General features: G+C 41.9%; 1 protein-coding gene across 1 annotated transcript in view; it reads right to left on the bottom strand.

Moving 5' to 3' along the window:
- Positions 1–2,964: 2,964 nt before the first annotated feature.
- MINDY4B (MINDY family member 4B) overlaps positions 2,965–24,302 on the bottom strand; it is a 41,527-nt gene continuing 20,189 nt past the window's right edge. The window contains exons 8-12 of the mRNA XM_022582490.3: positions 24,133–24,203; positions 22,300–22,372; positions 21,335–21,496; positions 5,128–5,308; positions 2,965–3,486 (exon numbers count right to left, since the gene is read on the bottom strand). Coding sequence (XP_022438198.3) covers positions 3,344–3,486; positions 5,128–5,308; positions 21,335–21,496; positions 22,300–22,372; positions 24,133–24,203 — 630 coding nt within the window. The 3' untranslated portion in view covers positions 2,965–3,343. The remainder of the gene's footprint in view (positions 3,487–5,127; positions 5,309–21,334; positions 21,497–22,299; positions 22,373–24,132; positions 24,204–24,302) is intronic.

Genomic DNA, 24,302 nt, shown 5'->3' with positions numbered 1-24,302 from the left:
CTCTTGGCCTTATCTGCTTTACCCACCACGTAGTTTCTCCTGAGTGGCTCACTTTGGCCTACCTTTATTGCCACCACTCTGCTCTGGTCATTTCTTGTCTAGGCCCCTGCTGTAGCCTTCTAACTAGTCTCCGTGTCCACTGTGGGCTCTCTAATCCATTCTCCACACTGAGGCATTTTCTCAAAATGCACATCTTCTCAGGCCACTGCAAACCTTCCAAACCCATGCCTCCTAGTCTACAGTGCCTTGTGGTGGGTCCTTCCCTGCCCCTCCAGCTGCTTCTCAGCCACGCTCCACACCGTGCTCTGCATGGCAGACCCGCTGCTTCTCTGTTCCTCAAGCGTGTCCACTGCAGGGATTGGCACCTGCTCGTCGCTCTGCCCCTCCCATGCTTATCTCCACTCAGCCTTCCTACCTCAGCTTAGCCCTCTGTTCCTCAGAGGTGCCTTTTCCTGAACTTCCAGCCTTTATTATAAGCTATTACACATCAGAAATACCTTCCCTCTGAACACTTATCTCAGTTTCCAAGTTTATATTCACTAAAGTGGTTTCTTGATGAAAGCCTTTGCTTCAAAAGAGCTCCAGAGGGAAGAGGGCCCACGGCTGAGTTTGCTCACTGTATCTCCAGCACGCAGCCAAGTGCCTGCACATAGGTGATGTTTAAAAAGCTCCCTGTGGGCTTCCCTGGTGGCGCAGTGGTTGGGAGTCCGCCTGCCGATGCAGGGGACGCGGGTTTGTGACCCGGTCCGGGAAGATCCCACATGCCGCGGAGCGGCTGGGCCCGTGAGCCATGGCCGCTGAGCCTGCGCGTCCGGAGCCTGTGCTCCGCAACAGGAGAGGCCGCGACAGTGAGAGGCCCGCGTACTGCAAAAAATAAATAAATAAATAAAAAGCTCCCTGAATGAATGAGTGAACTGCTGTGTCTCTGAGGCCCTGACGAGGCAATTACAACAGTCCACAGTGTATATCCATAGTTTGTTTTACGAACTTGTAAATAAAATCAGGTCCAGGTGTGATGGAAGGTTGAACATAACCTGCAGATGCCAAACCTGGCCAGGGAAACTCAGGCCCGCCTGGTCCCGCCCGGTCTTGTGACATTGGTGAGCATACCCTTGACAAAAATGATACGTGCGTCTTCGCTAAGAACAGACAATGATTTTGAGGGACATACCAAAAGTATTTGCCGTCTCCTCAGGGGCATGGTCTCACTAAAAACACATTCAGTTTAGGTAACTGTTCAGAAAAATTATTATCTCTATCTTCACGCAAATAGCTTTTTCCTGCTTTATGTTTTAGAAGGTGACAGGACAATTAAAGTCATTTATCTCAAAACACAGAAAGTTCAAAGGTGAACTGCCAGTCCTAGGAAATTTCTAGCTACTTTTCAATAACATGTTTCCACGTTACAAAAAGAATCAAACATTATTGGGTGCCATGTTCCTAAGATGAAATAAACACTCATTTTCACTGGATATTGACATACAAAGTGATTAATGCCTTTCTATGTCAAAATTATTATACAACTGTATATAAAACATGTTCTTAATCTTTCCTCTATTATTTTACTTATTAATACATTTGTTCCAGGAATAACTGAAGATAGTATAACAGCACATAAAATACAGCGAAGTAACATACATTATAAATCAATTAAGAATTCAAAAGAAAAATAGGGTAGGATAGAAAATAGATTCAGAAATGAGGTCAATTAAAAAATGCCTTTCGTAAGGACTAATATACTGCAAGGCAACACTGCTGGTTGTCTGCACAACAGGTTGTCCTGCCCTTCTTCCTTCTACAGAGCCCTGATTATGTTCTGATATCGCGTATCCTGTGCTCAGTCCTGGAGGATGAACCGTGGTTGATCTAAGAGAGTCATGGGCCCCTATCTGGACCATTTTGTTAGAAAGGAATGTCCTTGCTGTGTGAGACAATTTTAGTGAGATCTCTTACTTGTGGCTGGGAGGTTTCTGACCGATGCACTTGCCGTGGTTCTCATTAGGCTCTAAGCTTTCCAGCAGTCCACACCAAAAGGGAGATTTGGTTAGAAATAAGTCAGTGTCCGTGAAACAGAAACAGGCTCGCACCTCAGGAAAAGCACAATATTGCTAAGACTAAGAAGTATGCTGAGGGTCTGTAGGGATCCACTCACTTGTCCAACATATTTAAAATCCCGAATGAAAGCATCAATGATAAGGATACTGTAGTCAGCCATCCAAGCCATATTGCCTTTTTCTTTTGACATGATTTATTATTCACCTTGAAGTTTCATTTTCTATATGCTTCTCAAGCTGAAACATTATTCTTTGAGCCAAAAGAAAATGCACTTAACAAATTAATTTGGACAGCGGGTGCAGACAAGTTGTTCTTTGCAAACGAACCTTTGGCTTATGACTACAAAGCCCTAATTCTATGAGTCGGTGGACTAGTGGGGTGGGTAGGAAAAAGGTCTAGATGGTCCCCATGTGCTTCTTTTAGACAGAATATGTGTCTTGCTCTGTGTATTTCTACAGAAAAAGTGTAAGCATTCAACAGGACAGGGAAAGATCATATTCTAAAAAGAATTGTTTTCCCCCTTGAACAGTGACATGAGAAGACATTTTATTTTTGTAGCTAATTTTATTTTGTCTAGGAATCAGACTTCTTTCTCAGTTTATCTGTTTGTCCGTCTATGTATTTATATCCAGCTTATAAAGAGACGAAGCAAACATAGCACTGATAGAAAGAATCTCTCCTTCTGTGTGCTCTCCTTGATGGCTTGAACTCCCAGCCAGCTACAATAGCCAGCCTACCAGGAATAGACCCCACTTCAAGCCCATTTACTATTTTAATGACAAGAGCTTGCTAATGTGGGCACTCAAAATGTAACCTTGGAAGGGAATGCTCTTCATACCGGGAAATCTTTGAGAAGGCTTGAGTTCTTGCCATAACTAAAAATCTGATGGTGTATTACTGGTAGCTTCATCCCCAAATGAAAGCTAGCTCCCTGCTTCCGTAATCCCCGGGGAGAATCACACCGAGAAGAGAGGAATTTGGAGAGAACGTGAAGGAAAGAGACTTCAGTTTCTCTTTGAATAAAAATGAAGGCACCAGCCTAGGTGAGTGTAGAGGACACACCTTCCAGATGCGGCAGTAAGTGGCCTGTACGTCTCCTACAGCACTGATATAGAAAGTGCAGACAGTTCATAGAGGACCAAAGGAAGAACAGACTGCTCACGGGGTGCGGGGTTTGGTGGGGCTTCGGAATGAGGAATGTAGATGTGAAATGGTCTCTCCCCCAATTAGGCTTTGTATCCCAGCGGTGCTGACACTTCAGACTTCATTGCACATCCTGGCTTTCTCTTTAGTAAAGGGGAACGGTTCCATTCCAGTTGATGGTGGCCTCTCTCCACTTGGTTCTGATTGTTGCCTCCACTGGAGAAAACCGTCTTCCTGGCCTGTGTTCATCTTCATGTCGGACTCTTTCCCAGTGATGGGAATGAGTATCTGAGGGGGGAAACAGCCAGCATTTAGACCCCAGCCTATGTATACCATTTTGGAGGAAGCCAGGAAGGAAGGAATGTAGGATGGGTGGGCAGGAGTTGGGCTCAGGAAGCTGTGTTCCTAGAACTGGGTAAGCAGAGGGGTATTCTAGTAGATGATGGTATTTAGACTCGCCCCATACAAAACATGACCATGATAACCTGGGTTGTTGTAGAGTTCAGAAACGGAATATTGATGACATGTAATGGCATGGTCCAGCACCAGGTGGGACACATAGAGCCGGGTGTAGGTCACCGGATGTTGTCGGGAAAAACAAGAGAAGAGAGAGCTTACTGCTTCTCAGTGCTTCTAAGAGTACCTTTGCATTTGGGGGTGAAGGGCAAAGTATTCTCATGAGTAGTCAAGAACTGAGTTCCAGGCCCAGGTTGGTCTCAAATGACATTTGAGAGGGTACTTAACATCTCTCAGCCTCATTTACTCAGTTAGAAATCATTTTTTGGCCACTTCAGTTTCCTCTATGTAAAATAAATACCATAGTATCTACCTCAGATGACTGTTGGGAGAATTTAATGGGATAATGTATGTAAAGTTTTCAACACAGCACCCGGAACAGAATGCTTGCCATGCATGTGAGCTAATAAAAACAAAAAGAAAAAACGATGCTTTCCTCGAAGAAGAGAGTAAAGTAGAAACAATAATATATTTTAAGGAATGTATTGTCAATGTCCCACTAAATGAAATGGGCTCATGTATATCTATATATCTATACAGATATTTCTCATAAGTAGAGAACAAGAATTAGGAGTCACACAGATAAAGCAGCCACTAAGACACTTTTCCACATTTAGTCATAATAATGACAAGTTACTTAACGCCAGACCTGTGATACTAAATGCAAAGAGTCAGACATCAAATCAGCAAGGCTCCATCTATGGTGCCGAGGCACCAGATACAGCCTCCCAGTCTCATCATGGTTTTTCCCTTGTCCAAAAGGCCAATGTTTAAAGACATCTTAAGATTAGTCTTTTTTCCTCATGTGTTTAAAAAAATATGGTGGGAATTGAAGTGGATTGTGTGGTCGCCCTTGGAGCAGAACCTCTAAGGTTTGCTGGGACTGTGCTTTCGTTATCGTTGCTTTCCTAGTGGCTGGCTGTTAGTAGGCCTCAAAAATGCTTTTTGAACTAATCTGAACACAAATGCCCTCTCAGTTTCGTTACTATGTCCCAGGGTGATTGATCATCCGATGTTTGTTCTTGGGATAGAATAGACCAGTTGGAACCCCCCTGCCCCATCCCTTTGTTTTTCTAGTTCTTTCCTTGGGCAGTACATGCCTTGTGCTCGCAGATAGAAGACCCCAGGGAAGACTTTTTTGGAAATCTGACTCTCAACCTTTTGTTTTTTCTCTTACCTAAAAGTTGTTGGTTCCTCTGTGCTACTTCCGGACCCCCTGCCCTTATTTAAAGCAGGTTTAGAATTTCCACGTTACAATGCTTAGGTTAGGCCAATGGGATTGATGCCTAGGTTTCATCTCAGAGATCACACTTCTACATCTTCCTGTAGAGCTAGCATGAGCTGTGAACCGGCAGTAGCCGCATCTCTCTGAGCGCATTAAAGGTCAGGGCGCTTGGGATCTGGAATGCTCACCTACGGTAAGGTGCGCAGGCTTGTTCTGTGCGGGCTGGCCACTGTAGAAGTACAGATCAAAGAGGCGCTCCACTTTCCAGTCTGATAACAGCTGCCTGTCTGTGCTAAAAAGGACGCTGTAATTTCCGTTGATGTTGCACAGCCAAATAGGTAACTTGGGAGTCTTCAGCATGCTGCCCACCTGCAAGGGGAGAGGGGAATGCAGATGAACATAGAGATGTGGCCACATTGTGAAAGGTGCTGATATGGCATCAGGATCAAAAAGCAGCTTGGAGGCTCGGCGTTGCGCTGGGAGCTGTGCAGGGTGCAGTGTGTGAAGGGAGATTTCAAACGAAAGCTTCATCATGAATGAATTTGCATTTATGAATGGTGTGGTGGTGACACTGCAGTTTTTCTCTGCATGGATTGTATTTTAAAACATTTTGGGGATGGGCTCACGGAGGAGGTGGAACCATCTCAGTTCAGTTTGGAAGTGAGGTGGAGAATAAATAGATAAACTGAAATAGAAATGTAGGGGTGGAACAAGAGAACGTCAAGCGGTCTTTGTTGTTGACTAGTGTGTTTACCCCCGTTCCCAAGGTAGGACAGTATTTCATTCAGCAGGTGGTCATTCAGGCAGCACTAACCATTTAGAATATAGGAAAAAGAGACTATTTAGAATATGGAAATAGTGAATATTTTGAATACAAAAAAAAAGCTTCTGGGAAATAAGGGGAACACACACACCCTCACACTCACACAGATATACCTATATCTGCGTGTTAACGTGTAGATCAATTGTGAAGAGGTACTTGGAGCTGGGTGTACTAGTTTAATATTACCTATAATTTTAAGTTCACTGATTTAATCAGCTTGTTATCTGGTTTTTCCAGGCAACTGTCAATTCAGCCTTGAATTTTCAAGTTAGTGCATTAGATTCACAAAAACACCACTCTGGGAGGTGCCGTAACAAAGGGTCCTGCACACTGCAGTAGCCCCTGAGGGTATCTCGATATTATAGTGTATTTTTCTTAATGGTGTCTCCCGTATTGTTTGAAGAGGCAGGGAAGCACATTTTTTAAAATGCCATTGAAACTCATTAACGTTAAAAAAATTTTTTTTTTCTACTTAAAGAGATAAACATGAGCTACATGGAAACCCCATCATTTTCCCATGATGCCAGGGAGAGCTCTGGACCCTCAGCCCTGGCACATCTTCCCATGACAAAAGGATTCAGTTCTGTTTCTTTTCTTCTCAGTCCTTCAAGTTGTCCTGTGTGCTCAGGAGCAAATTCTTTTGTGTGGGAAATCCAGCTTTCAGAAAATGATCACGTGTTTTGTAAACCCAAGTACTAAAGGCTAATAACTTGACATTCTGATTTCTCAATAGCTCTATTCAAATCTCTTCCTTTTTCTAGAGTTTAAATTCTTCAACTGTGGGTGAGTGGGTGAATCAGAGGTGCTTTTGTCTTTAAGCTTTTCTCTTCAGCTACTGGAGAAAAATTATATTACTGTGTTCAAAAGAAATGACCTCAGTTTTAGTGACAGTTGGAAAAAGGGGTGCAAACCCAGCACCCCAGTCTGGATATGCTCATAGTGGGTGCAGGTGGGGCCACACCAGCACTGGCCCCTCTGGGCTGAGTATAACATGAGCCTCTCACACACCAAACGCGGGACAAGTCGCCCACTGGCTACATCGGAAATAAAACACAGAGGATGTGCCATTGAAGCAGCCCCATGTGTTTAAGTTCCAGGAGCCACCCCCAAGTTCCAAAGAACACTGTCGCCATTCATAGTTATAAAATAAGCTCTTTCTTTCTCAGGCCTTCTTGCGATGGTGCCTCCTGTGCTAAGGTTATGTGTAATCAAAATATGATCCATATGACTTGGAACTGTTAAGGTTGGAACACATGGATCAACCAATTAGGAAACTGAGGGCTGTTTGTAATCAAAAGCCACTCCATTTGAACTTCAGGTCGATGTTCTGGCTGATTTTAAGCAAAGGAAATTTCCTGTAAATTATGTGTGGGTGGATGTAATAGACTGTAGGCATATATGATATTGTTTCATGGAATCTTTGTAATGTAGGCAAAATTCAACAGGCACTCAGATTCATACTCTGCAAAGGGCTGACACCACACTGTTGTGATTTTATGCAACAATGCAATGGTTTTCTTTCCTGAACTCAAAGCTACTCAAGATTTTATTAAAGTAGGAGGAAAATGAAGTAGTTATAAATATAACAATCTCCAACACCCAAAGTGATCACCCAGAGACCCCACACTAAACAGGCAGAGTCCCGCTTGCCTTGAGAGATTCTGGTCAAGAGGAAAATGTCTGTCCCAGCACTTTGGGTTTTAACTCTGAGGGGTGAGCCTTCGGATTACAGCTGAGAACATACCTGGTTTAAAGGGAGTACCACAAAACCAAAACTGAGCACCTCCCAATGGAACCCAGCCAAATATCATGTCCCTTTCATTCCTCTGAGCACCATGTAATCTGTTTGACTGGAATCTTCTGTTAAGAATTTGTATTGCGAGTTCAAGGTGGCGGAGTAGAAGGACGTGTGCTCACTCCCTCTTGCGAGAGCACGGAAATCACAACTAAATGCTGAACAGTCATCTACAGGAAGACACTGGAACTCAACAAAAAGATACCCCACATCCAAAGACAAAGGAGAAGCCACAGTGAGATGGTAGGAGAGGTGCAATCACAATAAAATCAAATCCCATAACTGATGGGTGGGTGACTCACAAACTGGAGAACACTTATACCACAGAAGTCCACCCACCTGAGTGAAGGTTCTGAGCCCCACGTCAGGCTTGCCAACCTGGGGGTCTGGCAATGGGCAGAGGAATTCCTAGAGAATCAAACTTTGAAGGCTAGTGGGATTTGATTGCAGGACTTTGACAGGACTGGGGGAAACAGAGACTCCACTCTTAGAGGGCACACACAAAGTAGTGTGTGCATCGGGACCCAGGGGAAGGAGCAGTGACCCCACAGGAGACTGAACCAGACCTACCTGCTAGTGTTGGAGGGTCTCCTGTAGAGGCGGGGGGTGGCTGTGGCTCACCACGGGGCAAGGACACTGGCAGCAGCAGTTCTGGGAAGTACTCCTTGGCATGAGCCCTCCCAGAGTCTGCCATTAGCCCCACCAAAGAGCCAGGTAGGCTCCAGTGTTGGGTTGCCTCAGACCAAACAACCAACAGGGAGGGAACTGAGCCCCACCCATCAGGAAGCTTGTACAAGCCTCTTAGATAGCCTCATCACCAGAGAGAAGACAGCAGAAGAAAGAAGAACTACAATCCTGCAGCCTGTGGAACAAAAACCACATTCACAGAAAGATAGACAAGATGAAAAGGCAGAGGGCTATGTACCAGATGAAGGAACAAGATAAAACCCCAGAAGAACAGCTAAATGAAGTGGAGATAGGCAACTTTCCAGGAAAAGAATTCAGAATAATGATAGTGAAGATGATCCAGAACCTCGGAAAAAGAATGGAGGCAAAGATCGAGAAGATGCAAGAAATGTTTAACAAAGACCTAGAAGAATTAAAGAACAAACACCTGGAAGAATTAAAGAACAAACAAACAGAGATAAACAATACAATAACTGAAATGAAAAATACACTAGAAGGAATCAATAGCAGAATAACTGAGGCAGAAGAACGGGTAAGTGACCTGGAAGACAGAATGGTGGAATCCACTGCTGCGGAACTGAATAAAGAAAAAAGAATGAAAAGAAATGAAGACAGCCTAAGAGACCTCTGGGACAACATTAAACACAACAACATTTGCATTATAGGGGTCCCAGAAGGAGAAGAGAGAGAGAAAGGACCCCAGAAAATATTTGAAGAGATTATAGTTGAAAACTTCCCTAACATGGGAAAGGAAATAGCCACCCAAGCCCAGGAAGTGCAGAGAGTCCCAGGCAGGATAAACCCAAGGAGAAACACGCCAAGAAACATAGTAATCAAATTGACAAAAATTAAAGACAAAGAATAATTATTGAAAGCAACAAGGGAAAAACAAAAAATAACATACAAGGGAACTCCCATAAGGTTAACAACTGATTTCTAGGCAGAAACTCTACAAGCCAGAAGGGAGTGGCATGATATACTTAAAGTGATGAAAGGGAAGAACCTACAACCAAGATTACTCTACCTGGCAAGGGTCTTATTCAGATTCGATGGAGAAATCAAAAGATTTACAGACAAGCAAAAGCTAAGAGAATTCAGCACCACCAAACCAGCTCTACAACAAATGTTAAAGGAACTTCTGAAAGTGGGAAACGCAAGAGAAGAAAAGGATCTACAAAAGCACACCCATAACAATTAAGAAAATGGTAATAGGAACATACATATCGATAATTACCTTAAACGTGAGTGGAATAAATGCTCCAACCAAAGGCACAGGCTCACTGAATGGATACAAAAACAAGACCCATATATATGCTGTCTACAAGAGACCCACTTCAGACCTAGGGACACATACAGACTGAAAGTGAGGGGATGGAAAAAGATATTCCATGCAAATGGAAATCAAAAGAAAGCTGGAGTAACAATACTCGTACCAGCTAAAATAGGCTTTAAAATAAAGAATGTTACAAGAGACAAGGGAGGACACTACATAATGATTAAGGAATCAATCCAAGAAGAAGATACAACAATTATGAATATGTATGCACCCAACATAGGAGGCACCTCAATATGTAAGGCAACTGCTAACAGCTCTAAAAGAGGAAATCGACAGTAACACAATAATAGTGGGGGACTTTAACACCTCATTTACACCAACGGACAGATCATCCAAACAGAAAATTAATAAGGGAACACAAGTTTTAAATGACACAATAGACCAGATAGATTTAATTGATATTTATAGGACATTCCATCCAAAAACAGCAGATTACACTTTCTTCTCAAGTGTACACGGAACATTCTCCAGGATAGTTCACATCTTGGGTCACAAATCAAGCCTCAGTAAATTTAAGAAAATTGAAATCGTATCAAGCATCTTTTCTGACCACAACGCTATGAGATTAGAAATCAATTACAGGGGGAAAAAAAACCGTAAAAAGCACAAACGCATGGAGGCTAAATAATATGTTACTAAATAACCAAGAGACCACTGAAGAAAGCAAAGAGGAAATCAAAAAATACCTAGAGACAAATGACAATGAAAACACGATGATCCAAAACCTATGGGATGCAGCAAAAGCAGTTCTAAGAGGGAAGTTTATAGCTATACAAGCCTACCTCAAGAAACAAGAAAAATCTCAAATAAATAATCTAACCTTACACCTAAAGTAACTAGAGAAAGAAGAACAAACAAAACCCAAAGTTAGTAGAAGGAAAGAAATCATAAATATCAGAGGAGAAATAAATGAAATAGAAACAAAGAAAACAGTAGCAAAGATCAATAAAACTAAAAGCTGGTTCTTTGAGAAGATAAAAAATTGATAAACCATTAGCCAGACTCATCAAGAAAAAGAGGGAGAGGACTCAAATCAATAAAATTAGAAATGAAAAAGAAGAAGTTACAACAGACACAGCAGAAATACAAAGCATCCTAATAGACTACTACAAACAGCTCTATGCCAATAAAATGAACAACCTGGAAGAAATGGACAAATTCTTAGAAAGGTATAACCTTCCAAGACTGAACCAGGAAGAAATAGAAAATATGAACAGACCAATCACAAGCACTGATATTGAAATTGATTAAAAATCTTCCAACAAACAAAAGTCCAGGACCAGATGGCTTCACAGGTGAATTCTATCAAACATTTAGAGAAGAGCTAACACCCATCCTTCTCAAACTCTTCCAAAAAATTGCAGAGGAAGGAACACTCCCAGACTCATTCTATGAGGCCACCATCACCCTGATACCAAAACCAGACAAAGATACTACAAAAAAAAGAATATTACAGACCAGTATCACTCATGAATATAGATGCAAAAATCTCAACAAAATACTAGCAAACAGAATTCAACAACACATTAAAAGGATCATACACCATGGTCAAGTGGGATTTATCCCAGGGATGCAAGGATTCTTCAGTATATGCAAATCAATCAATGTGATACACCATATTAACAAATTGAAGAATAAAAACCATACAATCATCTCAATAGGTGCAGAAAAAGCTTTTGACAAAATTCAACACCCATTTATGATAAAAACTCTCCAGAAAGTGGGCATAGAGGGAACCTACCTCAACATAATAAAGGCCATATACGACAAACCCACAGCAAACATCATTCTCAATTGTGAAAAACTGAAAACATTTCCTCTAAGATCAGGAACAAGACAAGGATGTCCACTCTCGCCATTATTATTCAGCATAGTTTTGGAAGTCCTAGCCGTTGCAATCAGAGAAGAAAAAGAAATAAAAGGAATACACATTGGAAAAGAAGAAGTAAAACTGTCACTGTTTTCAGATGACATGATACTATACATAGAGAATCCTAAAGATGCCACCAGAATACTACTAGAGCTAATCAATGAATTTGGTAAAGTTGCAGGATACAAAATTAATGCACAGAAACCTCTTGCATTCCTATACACTAATGATGAGAAACCTGAAAGAGAAATTAAGGAAACACTACCATTTACCATTGCAACAAAAAGAATAAAATACCTAGGAATAAACCTACCTAAGGAGACAAAAGACCTGTATGCAGAAAACTATAAGACACTGATGAAAGAAATTAAAGATGATACAAACAGATGGAGAGATATACCATGTTCTTAGATTAGAAGAATCACTATTGTGAAAGTGACTGTACTACCCAGAGCAATCTACAGAATCAGTGCAATCCCTATCAAATTACCAATGGCATTTTTTACAGAACTAGAAAATAAAATCTTAAAATTTGTATGGAGACACCAAAGACCCCGAATCAGCAAAGCAGTCTTGAGGGAAAAAAAACCAAAGCTGGAGGAATCAGACTCCCTGACTTCAGACTATACTACAAGTCTACAGTAATGAAGACAGTATGGTACTGGCACAAAAACAGAAATATAGATCAATGGAACAGGATAGAAAGCCCAGAGATAAACCCTCGCACCTATGATCAACTAATCTATGACAAAGGAAGCAAGGGTATACAATGGAGAAAAGACAGTCTCTTCAATAAGTGGTGCTGGGAAAACTGGACAGCTACATGTAAAAGAATGAAATTAGAACACTCCCTAACACCATACACAAAAATAAACTCAAAATGGATTAGAGACCTAAATATAAGACCAGACACTATAAAACTCTTAGAGGAAAACATAGGAAGGACACTCTCTGACATAAATCACAGCAAGATCTTTTTTGATCCACCTCCTAGAGTAATGGAAATAAAAACAAAAATAAACAAATGGGACCTAATGAAACTTAAAAGCCTTTGCAAAGCAAAGGAAACTACAAACAAGACAAAAAGACAACCCTCAGAATGGGAGAAAATATTTGCAAACAAATCAACGGACAAAGGATTCATCTCCAAAATTTACAAGTAGCTCATGCAGCTCAATATTAAAAAAACAAACAACCCAATCCAAAAATGGGCAGAAGACCTAAATAGACATTTCTCCAACGAAGACATACAGATGCCCAAGAGGCACATGAAAAGCTGCTCAACATCACTAATTTTTAGAGAAATACACATCAAAACTACAATGCGGTATCACCTCACACCAGTTAGAATGGGCATCATCAGAAAATCTACAAGCAACAAATGCTCGAGAGAGTTTGGAGAAAAGGTGACCCTCTTGCACTGTTGGTGGGAATGTAAATTGATACAGCCACTATGGAGAACAGTATGGAGGTTCCTTAAAAAACTAAAAATAGGGCTTCCCTGGTGGCGCAGTGGTTGAGAGTCCGCTTGCCAATGCAGGGGACACGGGTTCGTGCCCCGGTCCGAGAAGATCCCACATGCAGCGGAGCGGCTGGACCCGTGAGCCATGGCCGCTAAGTCTGTGCGTCCAGAGCCTGTGCTCCGCAACGGGAGAGGCCACAACAGTGAGAGGCTCACGTACGGAAAAAAAAAACAAACAAAAAACTAAAAATAGATTTACCATATGACCCAGCAATCCCACTACTGGGCATATACCCAGAGAAAACCATAATTCAAAAAGACACATGCACTCCAATGTTCATTGCAGCACTATTTACAATAGCCAGGTCATGGAAGCAGCCTAAATGCCCACCAAAAGACGAATGGTTAAAGAAGATGTGGTCCATATATACAATGGAATATTACTCAGCCATAGAAAGGAACGAAATTGGGTCATTTGTAGAGACGTGGATGGATCTAGAGACTGTCATACAGAGTGAAGTAAGTCAGAAAGAGAAAAACAAATATCGTATATTAACGCATATATGTGGAACCTAGAAAAATGGTACAGATGAACCGGTTTGCAGGGCAAAAATAGAGACACAGACGTAGAGAACAAACGTATGGACTCCAAGCGGGGAAAGTGGCGGAGGGGTGGGGTGGGGGTGTGATGAATTGGGAGTTTGGGATTGACATGTATACACTGATGTGTATAAAATGGATGACTAATAAGAACCTGCTGTATAAAAAAATAAATAAAATTAAATTTAAAAAAAAGAATTTGTATTGCTTTGGGGTAGACACAATTTATCAGCCAAGCTCCCCCAAAGGAGGATTCTAAATATGTTTTATTGGTGAGATTCCACCAATGCAGAATTTGTGCGTGTTGCCTCATGTTGCCATGGTAAGAAGGAAATTAAATTGTGATACAGTGGTGCTATAAATAAAATACCTTTCTCCTTAAATTCACTCATAGTGTAATAAGCCCAGTGTGTTCAGCCTTACATGCAGCAATCAAGCCTTCCATAACATGTATCATTTAATGTAAAGTTATGAAGATAGGAAGAAGGATGGGACAGTTCTAAGCACCAGAGGGTGAGGATGGAGTCCACGTAATGCTTTCCTATGCCGCCGTCTAGAACAATGGCTCTTACAGTATGCCTTTGCACAGCGAGCTTGATGTTGAAGTCCCAAGGCCCCCAGCTGGTGATCTGAACCGGAGAAAGGTGTTGGAAGTGTTGTGCTTTTTTCGCTGATTCCTGGTGACAATTTGTGTGCATGAGTGCTCGTGGTTGGACTCTCATCTCTGCCACCTGGAACTTGAGTTGATGTAAATTCTCTCAGTGAGTTTGCAGGGGTGTTGTCATGTTTGCAGGGCACTACCTCAGTGACTCAGTGGTAGAGAACAGTGGGTGGAGCTTCATCTGGTACTTTTAGGGTTGGCTATCTTCCTATCAGTCTCTTTAAAGGGAAAGTGTAAAAAGGGAAGAGTGTAGGACTCGGATGGTGATGTGCTCTGCCAGGGCTGCCGGGGGAATAAATGCAGCAAGATATAAATGGCTTCAGTCCCTTCTAAAAACCAGAGTTGATTTTTCTTCTCTGTGGCAGGTGCGAAGGTAATGTAAACCTCCTAAGGCTTTCCAGATGGTGTTAGACTCCAACTGCTTTATGTTCTCACTTAGGTATTGGAACCTCACACTCAAACCTGTACCTTCAAATAGAAAAGTGACGGGAGGCTTCAAAATAGTGCCTTGTCCTGAGGGGAGCTGGCTGTGTGCTGCAGGAACCATCCGTCTGCTGGGCTCTGGGGGCCTTGCCATGTCATCTAATGAGAGCTCCTTTTTCATTTTTTAATCTCACCCACTGGGCTGTGACATTGGGACTGAAAGACGTGTGTTTTTGCAATCTCTGCAATTTTGTCACCGAGTAAGAAGAGATTCACTTCGGGAAGACAGATGCAGTGGTACAGGAGGGGTTTCACCTCGACAGCAGAATCTGTCAGGCAGCACGTTGGTTTTCTTTTGAACTCAGAAACCTTCTTATATTAGGTTTCTATTACCAGTGCCTACATAGAATCTTCTTATTTAGAGCACCCACCCTAGGCAGGAGTCCCTAAGTACCCATAAAATGCTTAAACCTAGATGCTTTTGGCATATTCATGTGTCCTATGCAGAGTCACCATGCCACAGAGCAGAAAGGGAGGGGAGTGATTGTGAGATCCTCAATCCAGTGATGCTTAAAGCATTGTCCTAGACCCACATCTGGTTCTTTTCTGAGCAAATTGTTGTTCTGCAAGAAGTTCTATGATAAAATGTCGTGAAACACTAGACATCTGTATGCACTGCGGTCAGATGGGGCTTCTGGCTAGCACGTCTCTGAGTGCCACTGAGCTTGTGCTTCTAGCACGTAAGTGAGAGTTGTGGTCTGACAAACCACAGGTGAAGGGTAACAGATACTTGAAAGGGTGCGTGCTACCAGTACCTGCAGTTCATGACCAGCTCAAACTCACCACTGCTTTAACCTAGAAGTCAGTGGATAAAGTTCTAGATGTTGAGCACGACCGTCATGCATTCTAAAACGGAGCCATGATCTTGCCACCATCTAACTGTTGTAGTTCAGCATCACTGTACCTGTGATTGATCTTATAGATTATGTAATACAGATCTACATCTCTATGTCAATACATTGATGTGATCAATTACGAAAGTACTTCTGATGATATAATGCCAAGATGACATTTTTTATTTACCACTTTATCAGAAAACAAGCCAAGATGATCATGACAGGCAACGTGGCACAAATGGGCTGAAGGGGCCTTGGAATGTAGCTGGGTCTGGGGTCAGAACCCTGGCTCTGACACTTCCCTAGCTGGTGGCCTAGGGCAACTTCCTCTACTTTTCTCAGTCTGGATTTTCTCATCTCTAAAATGAATGACCAAACAACAGCCAGTGTACTTGAACTAACACTGATTATACCTTTGAGTGGAAGTGAGGATGAAATGAAAGAAGATATCATTACCAGTGGCTTAGAGAGAGCCTGGCACACAGTACGTGCTCTACACAAGTGGCTGTTGGCACTATAATGACTAAATGAGCTTTAAAAAATACCATCTTCAGGGATGATGAGAAAATATAAAATTCTCATATACATAAAATCATTCTATGTAAAAATTATTTTAACAATAATAGATGAGCTGTGGATTGCTCTTATCCTGGAATATAATGAGCTGCTGTAGAAAATGGAAAAGCACCTTCAGATTAAATAAACTCTATATGTACACATGTGGCTGACCTAATACAGTCATATATCTCAGCAGTTCAAGTAAGAATACTACCTACCAGCCTGTATTTGCTCTTTAATACATTTGTTCTGAAACCAAACTTGAAGCGCACGTTAGAGACAACATAATAAACATCCTCCGGGTTTCAAGCCATGAGTGTACAATTTCAGGCAATTTTTACCGCGGGTAGGATTCATAGGCGTCTCCCTGGGGAGAGAACACTGACTCTAAGAAGAAAGGACAAAAAGCCACATTAGTCACTTTTCGAAAAGATGGAAGCTTTGATTTCTACATGTGATTTATATGTAGATTTAAAAGCTAACCTGGCCTGTCGCCATCCTTTGCCCTACTTCCAATCTGTGAGCGGGCCTTTGGACGGTGGTCCTGAGGTCGGGGACATTTTGCCCTCTTCCCGGCGGGAAAGCTCTTATTTATTTATTTATTTTAACCTTAGGCCTCGGCCTCTTGATTGACTTTAAGGTCTCAACAAACATCCACTTTTTTATTGGAGGATATTTTAGGCTCTGCAGGTATTTTTCTTTAGAGCATGATTTAGTAGCACTATTGGTCAGGGCTGACTTGTGTCAAAAGAAATGCGATCCATGGAAAATGGTAGCACTGGATGGCTGTGAATTCTTGACTCTCTGAGGCTCTCTCTCTCTCTCTCAATCTCTCTTTCTTGGAGCAAGGGCAGGGGTGGTGGTGGTGGGGTGCGTAGCCTTCGATATAGTTTCTTTTGTTGGAGCAGCTTAGTAGCTATTTAGCAAACACCTGTTTAATTTTAATTTAAGATAAGGTTTGAAACTTGCCCCGAAAGCCTTGCAAACGGTAAAAAGGAATAGAAAGCTGTCAACCTTTCTGATACTGATTGAAAGAAGATACTCTTTCTTGTAATTTCAGTTGAAATAGCTAGTTTTCCAATTCTGCACACCATGGATTTAATCAGCTAAGCCTAACAAGATTATTTTTTTTTTTCTGTTTTTTAAAACAGTGATTCAGGCAGGGCAATTTTGTCCCCCAGGGGACATTTGGCAATGTCTGAAGATATTTTTTGGTTGTCATACTGGGCGGGGGGCATAGTGGGTAAAAGCCAGGATGCTGCTAAACATCCCATAATGCACAGGACAGCCCCCATCACAAAGAATTATCTAGTCCAAAATATCAGTAGTGCTGAGGTTAAGCAGCCCTGTTCCAGAACAGAGGTTTCTAACCTTGGATGCACATTAGAATCACCTGAAGACTTAAAAAAAAATTCAATGCCCAGGTGCTCTCCAGCCCAGATAAACAGAGTCATTGGGTAGGACAAGGCTATACAATTTGTCGGGTCCAGTACAAAATGAAAAAGTGGGGGCCTTTGTTGAAAAAGTGTTAAGAATGTTAAGGCAGTGACAACAGAGCATCAAACCAAGTGCAGCACCTTGTAAGTGTGGGGCTAGTGTGAGCACACAGGTCCTACACACGTGTAGTTGACACTGTTCTGGAGGGTGACCTGGGCACTGATAGTTTTAAAAGCTCTACAAGTGGACCAAAGACTGACAGACACCTCACCAAAGAAGACAGACAGATGGCAAATAAGTATATGCAAAGATGTTCCACATCATATACTATAATAGTATCAGGGCAATGCCAAAAATACCCCGATAATTGAGATACCACTACATACCTATTAGAATGGCCGAAATCTAGAACACTGACAATACCAAATGCTGGCAAGAATGTAGGGCAACAGGACGTCTCATCCATTGCTGGTAGGAATGTAAAATGGCACAGCCACTTTGGAAGGCAACTTGGTAGTTTCTTACAAAACTAAACATACCATATGATCTAGCATTTGCCCTGCTTGGTATTTACCCAAAGGAGGTGAAAATTTACATCCACACAAAAAACCTGCACATGGATGTTTATAGCAGCTTTATTCGTAATTACCAAAACTTGGAAGCAGCCAAGATACCTTTTGTAAGTGAATGGATAAATAAACCATGGTTTATCAGTAGAATAATATTTGTTCAATGAAATGTTACTCACAATATTCCAATGGAATATTATTCAGTGCTATAAAGAAATGAGGTATCAAACTGAAAATACATGGAGGAAATTTAAATGCATAGTACTAAGTGAAAGAAGCCAATCTGAAAAGGCTACATACTCTATGATTCCAACTAGGTAACCTTCTGGAAAAGGCAAAACTATGGAGACAGTAAAAAGATCATTGGTGACTGGGCTTGGGGGGGACGGAGGGTTGCACAGCAGGGCACAGAGGATTTTTAGGGCAGTGAAACTACTCTGTATAATGCTATAATGGTGGATACGTGTCACTGTACCTTTGTCCAAACCCATAGAATGTAAACACCGAGAGTGAACCCTAAACGATGGACTTTGGATGATAACGATATGTCAGTGTAGGTTCATCAGTTGTAACAAATGTACCACTCTGGTGACGGATAATGATAATGTGGAGGCCATGCATGTGTAGGGACAGGGGATACATGGAAATCTTTGTAAATACTCTCCACTCAGTTTTGCCGTGAGCCTAAAGCTGCTCTAAAAAAATAAAGTCGCTTGAAAAACCAGAACTCTCCAGGTGATTTCAATGTGCAGCCAGGGTCAAGATCGCTGTTACTTAGCTTTTATTGCCTATCCTTCCTATAGCACTCAGTTTATGTACGTGGTATTGGCCCATGTATAACTCCTCTTTGTATTGGACACAGAATCTCACAATCAATAGATGCTGAATGAACATGGCCGAATAAAACACTCTACTATTCTTCCTTATCATCTGTTATAAAGCCTTATGTGTGGAGAGGGCACTCAGGCTTTCCAAACAGGCTTCCGCATTCATGGTTTTGTTTGCTGTTCACATCAGTCATGTGGCTGCAGGGCAAGTGTTAGGACATTAGTCTGTGGACGAGGAAGCAGGCTCAGAGCAGGTAAGTGACTGGCCCAAGTCACAGTCCTGTGAGTGGCAGGGCAAGGCCTCCAGCCAAGTCTCCTGGTTCCCGGGACAGGGCTGTTTTCCACGTGTTATGGGAACCTTCTCACTTTTACACCAGGTTCTAAAGTATGGCGCACGTGCCCCTTGGTGGCATGTGGCATGGAAGTCAGGGCACAAGGGGTGAACTTTAAAACTAAACATGTTTCCTTATTTATTTAATATGTATTAGAAAAATAATAGCATATCAAGTCCACAGTTTGTATTACTGCTGCAGAAAACGTTAGATTCAAATTGTAAAAGTGAGTTGATTTAAAGGAAAATATTAAGCAAATAACAACAGAGGTGGTGCAAAGATATAACAAAGCTTTTGAATTACCTACTTAAATGACAGAGCTATGAGAAACGCTTTAAATCTTTGTAGTTTAAAATGAGGATACAGTGAAATAATATTGTGAAAGAGCTTTGTAATAGTAGGCAAAGCACTAAAATTGTTGTGGTTTTTGCACCCTCACTCCTTGAAACTTGCCCCCAGTGTATCCTACCAGACTGAGTCTTGGCCTGTTACTGGGCTCTGATCGGTACAGAATGCTTTACCATGGACCTCAAGTGACCATGCATGGTTGAAAGAAAAGAAAAATATGTAAAATGAAATCTGTAAGTCCCCTATTTCTGGCTTAGTTTTCCTTGTCATTATATATATATATATATATATATATATATATGTATATCAAATTCTAAGATGAATTCCCAAATTGTCTGGAACAAACGATTAGGAACTTTATAATAATAGCAAATCCATTCTCTGTCTAGGGCATATTCAAAGTACAGTCTTCACATTCACACAGTGCAAATCTTTGTATCCATTAAATGTGATGAAGGATATATATTCATTGGCATATAAGGACGTTAGTGTTAAGTGCAGGGTCCAGAGGAGTAGGATAGAACGTATTTATATGAGAAAGAGAAGGAAGCATTTCTGAGAAGATTGACCCTGGGTGATGGGATTGGGTTCATTTCTTTTGCTTTTAGCTTATCTGTCACTTCTCATTTTTTTCTTTTTCTTTTTTTAAATTGAAGTATAGTTGATTTACAATGTTATATTAGTTGCTGGTGTCATTTTTCTATGATGGACTAGATTTCAAACTCAAGGAACACTAGGTAAACTTTTAAGACACACTTGTACACAAAATATACTAATTCTGCGAAAGTCAGACGCTACATTCCCAGTGCTATCAGACGTGATTTGTATGTCTTGTGAGATGCTGATTTCATGATTAACACATTGTAGCTGGAGCCAACAGTAGGAGGAAAGACAGATGAAGCTATGGATATAAAAGGACATTATAAAGTGTAAAGCCCTGTACGTTGAAAGGGATTTTGAGCTGGAACCAGGAGAGTGAAGGACAGGCTCTGAGTAATGGGGCCTCATTTGGTGCTGGTGGGCGGTGAGCCTGGGGGGGTTTGTCACCATCACATTGAATTCCATCCCAGCTAGCGTTAGGGCCGCTCCAAAGAAGTGCTGGCTTTTCATAGCATCTGCCTTGCCTTCCCTGGGTTTTGTAATGACATTTTGGTGAAAATATCACAGAAGCACCTTTGATTTGTGGTTTGGGTGGGTACACCTGCTTCCTCACTCTCTCTCCTGGTTGTTTTTACAGAACCACATCTTACTTAATTCTCTGGCTGTGCTTTTCAACAGCACAGTCTGCTTTCTGGTTGTCAGAGGTTGTACATCCCCTGAGCTAGAAAGCTTTTTGAGGGGTGTTTTGTAAGTGGGATTCCCTTTTTTTTCAGTTACTCTTTTTAAAGCTTTGAGCGATAGATAGAATATATGCATTCATGTTTGCATAATAAACGGTTGGGAGGGTAACCATTCTCTGCTGACAGTATTGATTTCTGATGAGTGGGGATGCCAGGAGACTTTATTTGTATATTTCAAGTATTGTTTAAAAATTATTTACATATTACTTGTATTACCTATACTCTGTATACATAAAAATATATAAAGTAAAATAGGAAGCAAGTAGACTTGGATATTTCCATTTAGTCGCTGAAAAATCTCCACGTGTGTCTATATGTGCAAGTGGAAGGCAGGCAGGAAAGTAGTAAAGGAAAAAGTAAGCTCTGATTTGAATTGCCTTGTCCAGATAGTGACACTCTGGTGGTGTGGTTGAGAACTGGAACACACTCACCTGTGAGAGTCTATCATCCTCTGAGGTGTCCTTATGCCACTGCAAATAGCCGACGTCACTGCGGGTCAGGACCCCACATAACGTTTCCTGAGACTTTCCTTTCTGATAGCCGTTAAAGACGTGTGGACTGGCTCTTCCAGTTAAAATCATGTTCAGAACTGCCTAGATGACACATTTTGCAAATATTTACATTTCAGGTAGCGATGACACAAGGACTTAATTTCTTTTTTCTTTTAATCATCATAAAATGTATCATTTTTAGTGAAAAGAATGAAATCCCACAATATATAATTCTGGGAAAACGTATGTCATGAATGTTTGGTAGTGTTAAAACAGGAGTCTATTGATTTTTTTTTTCTTGAGCCATGCCCCATAACTCCCCATGGGCCCTTCCTCCCTTCATATTTTTTTTAAACTTAGGTTTCCATAGTTGTGATTTAAGCTGCATGAAGCTAAGAAGTTTTTATAGTGCTTTTCTTTCAGTTATTAGGGACTCCTGGGCGGTCTTGTCAAGATATTTTCTAATGTTTCTAGAATCTCAGGGATGGCAGGCTCTCAGAGGTAAACTAGAAAGGACTGGAATGGAAAGTGGAAAGATAGAATCTGATAACAAACTCAGGGGAGCATCTTAGATTTTCAAAGATAATTTGATCACTCTTCACTTAAGGAGAGAATATGCTTAGTTGAAAGGAAAAAAAAAAAAAAGAAAGCCTAGGGCTTCCCTGGTGGTGCAGTGGTTGAGAGTCCGCCTGCCGATGCAGGGGACACGGGTTCGTGCCCTGGTCCGGGAAGATCCCACATGCCGCAGAGCGGCTGAGCCCGTGAGCCATGGCCGCTGAGCCTGCGTGTCCAGAGCCTGTGCTCCGCAACGGGAGAGGCCACAACAGTGAGAGGCCCGCGTACTGCAAAAAAAAAAAAAGCCTAATTGAGATGCTACAATAAAAAGGCAAAGTCTTCCAACCCACCTGCCTGCACAGGAAACCTCCAGCATTTGGTCGTAGCAGATGAGTGGTGGAGACGTCCAGGTCCTTCTGAAGCCTGCAGAGTGGGAGAAGCCATCAACACTCACGGACGGTGATGCTCCAGGGACATGCAGCCTCCTCTCTCCACCCCCCCAACGCAGAGCAGCAGTGACTTGCGCTTGCCTGGTCACTGTCCTTCCCATGTGCCTGGCACGTTTCCATCTGTCACTGGGAAAGCTTCTAGGACTGGGGCTGCAGAGGTGAAGGGGCAAGCTCTGGATGCCGTTGGGGGAAGCCAGTGATAAGTGGTCAGGGAGGAGGACGAAGCGACAGACCTCACACGTTAGAATCCCTGGGTGTGGGCTCCGTGTGGGTGCTGGGCTGTGTAGCAAAACTGCTTGCGCTGAGTGCCAAGGGACGCTTGGCTTAGGGTGGTGACACGTGACCCCTCCAGAGAGTGCTGGCCCAAGGCAGAGTTGACCAGACTGTTCAAGTGGAAACCACCAGCTGGGGAGTTAAGCCCATGTCTTGGCTGAAGCCTCTACTGTTTCACCAGGGCCAAGGGGTCAGGGTTCCATCCAGGACAGTATAATATCAAGGTGGAAAGTGGCTCGCGTTGTCACCTGGAGGGAGCTGCTGAGTTATATGAGCTGTATGTGTTCTTCAACGAACCTGTTCACAGGACTGGAAGGTCAAGCACTTCTGTGAATAAGACCTAAAGACGTGGGTCAAGCATCAGATATAATTCAGGGCAGTGTTTCCTAAATTATGGCATGATGTTAGGTGGTATAGATATGAGCATTAAAAAAATTTTACAGTGATGTGTTTAAAACACTTTTTCTTTAGCACAGCAACTACATGATTTAGAGGACATTAATGTTTAAGAGGATGATATCTAAATGTGTGTTGATTTTGAATTTTTTCTTTTATTTATTTTTTGGCCATGCCACACAGCATGCAGGGTCTTAGTTCCCTGACCAGGGATTGAAACCGTGCCTCCCCTGCAGTGGAAGCACAGAGTCTTAACCACTGGACCACCAGGGAAGTCCCAAGTGTGTGTTGATTTAAGGACATTGTTAAGCAAATAATAATATAGATCATAAAAGTATGATATGCAAAAGACAGGTTTTCAGGAACTGCTTCAAGGCTTGAAGTTCTTCCTTTCTGGGGGCCCTCTGTTTCTCTCTCTCTGACTCTCAAAAGCTTACCCTTTTCTCAGGGTCCAGAGGAAAGTCTGTTTCTTCCCAGAAGCCTTCCTTGGCCACCTTATCTGTTGGGGCCCCTCCCTCCTCTGGAATCCGTTAAGATTCATTGTCTCTGTACTTTATTTGGCACGTCAAGTACCACCTGGGATGGCTCAGTCTCTCTGTGTACCCCTGGTTTTTCCCAAATTGGAACCTGCAAGGAGGTCAGGGCCATATTCTCTTTTATTGGTATTTCCCACAGTGCCAAGAACAGGGCTTTGCATTTCATAGGGACAAAATAAATATTTGTGGATATATATTTTATCGTACATAGAAGTCATAAAATATTTTCATTTATGAGAGCTGTACAAATAAGCCTGAGTGGTATCTGCCAATATTTATAACCACAAGAAAAAGGAACCTACTACTGTGCTAGAAAAGTAGATTCAAACTTTTCTGATGACATCCACTCTCCCATGAATATGGCCAAACTGACTACAGAAAAGGATCCATCAACACAAGAGTGTCCACTAGAAAAAAATTGCACTCATGTTTCCAATAAGGCATGAAAATATTTTCCAACACAAGAGAGCATTGTTTATGTGACCCCAGAGCTATAGGAAATACCTGTGCAAATATTTGTAGAATTTACCTTTCAAATGTTCTGGAGAAGATCAGACTGTAAAGAAACAAGATGACACCATGGCTTCCTTCTCCTTTGAACTATTTGAAAAACAAAGGAAAAATACATTTGCATAAACACAGTGCATCTCTGTGTATCTGTGGGCATGAATTCAAGGATTTACACCTGAGAGATTTTTT

The sequence above is a fragment of the Delphinapterus leucas genome, chromosome 4 (genome assembly GCF_059928025.1).
Source record: "Delphinapterus leucas isolate spDelLeu-1000000601 "Yukka" chromosome 4, BTC_Dleu_Yukka2, whole genome shotgun sequence".
Taxonomy (NCBI): domain Eukaryota; kingdom Metazoa; phylum Chordata; class Mammalia; order Artiodactyla; family Monodontidae; genus Delphinapterus; species Delphinapterus leucas.
Note: the sequence above shows the minus strand (reverse complement) of the source record. Positions and strands in the feature narration are given on the sequence as shown.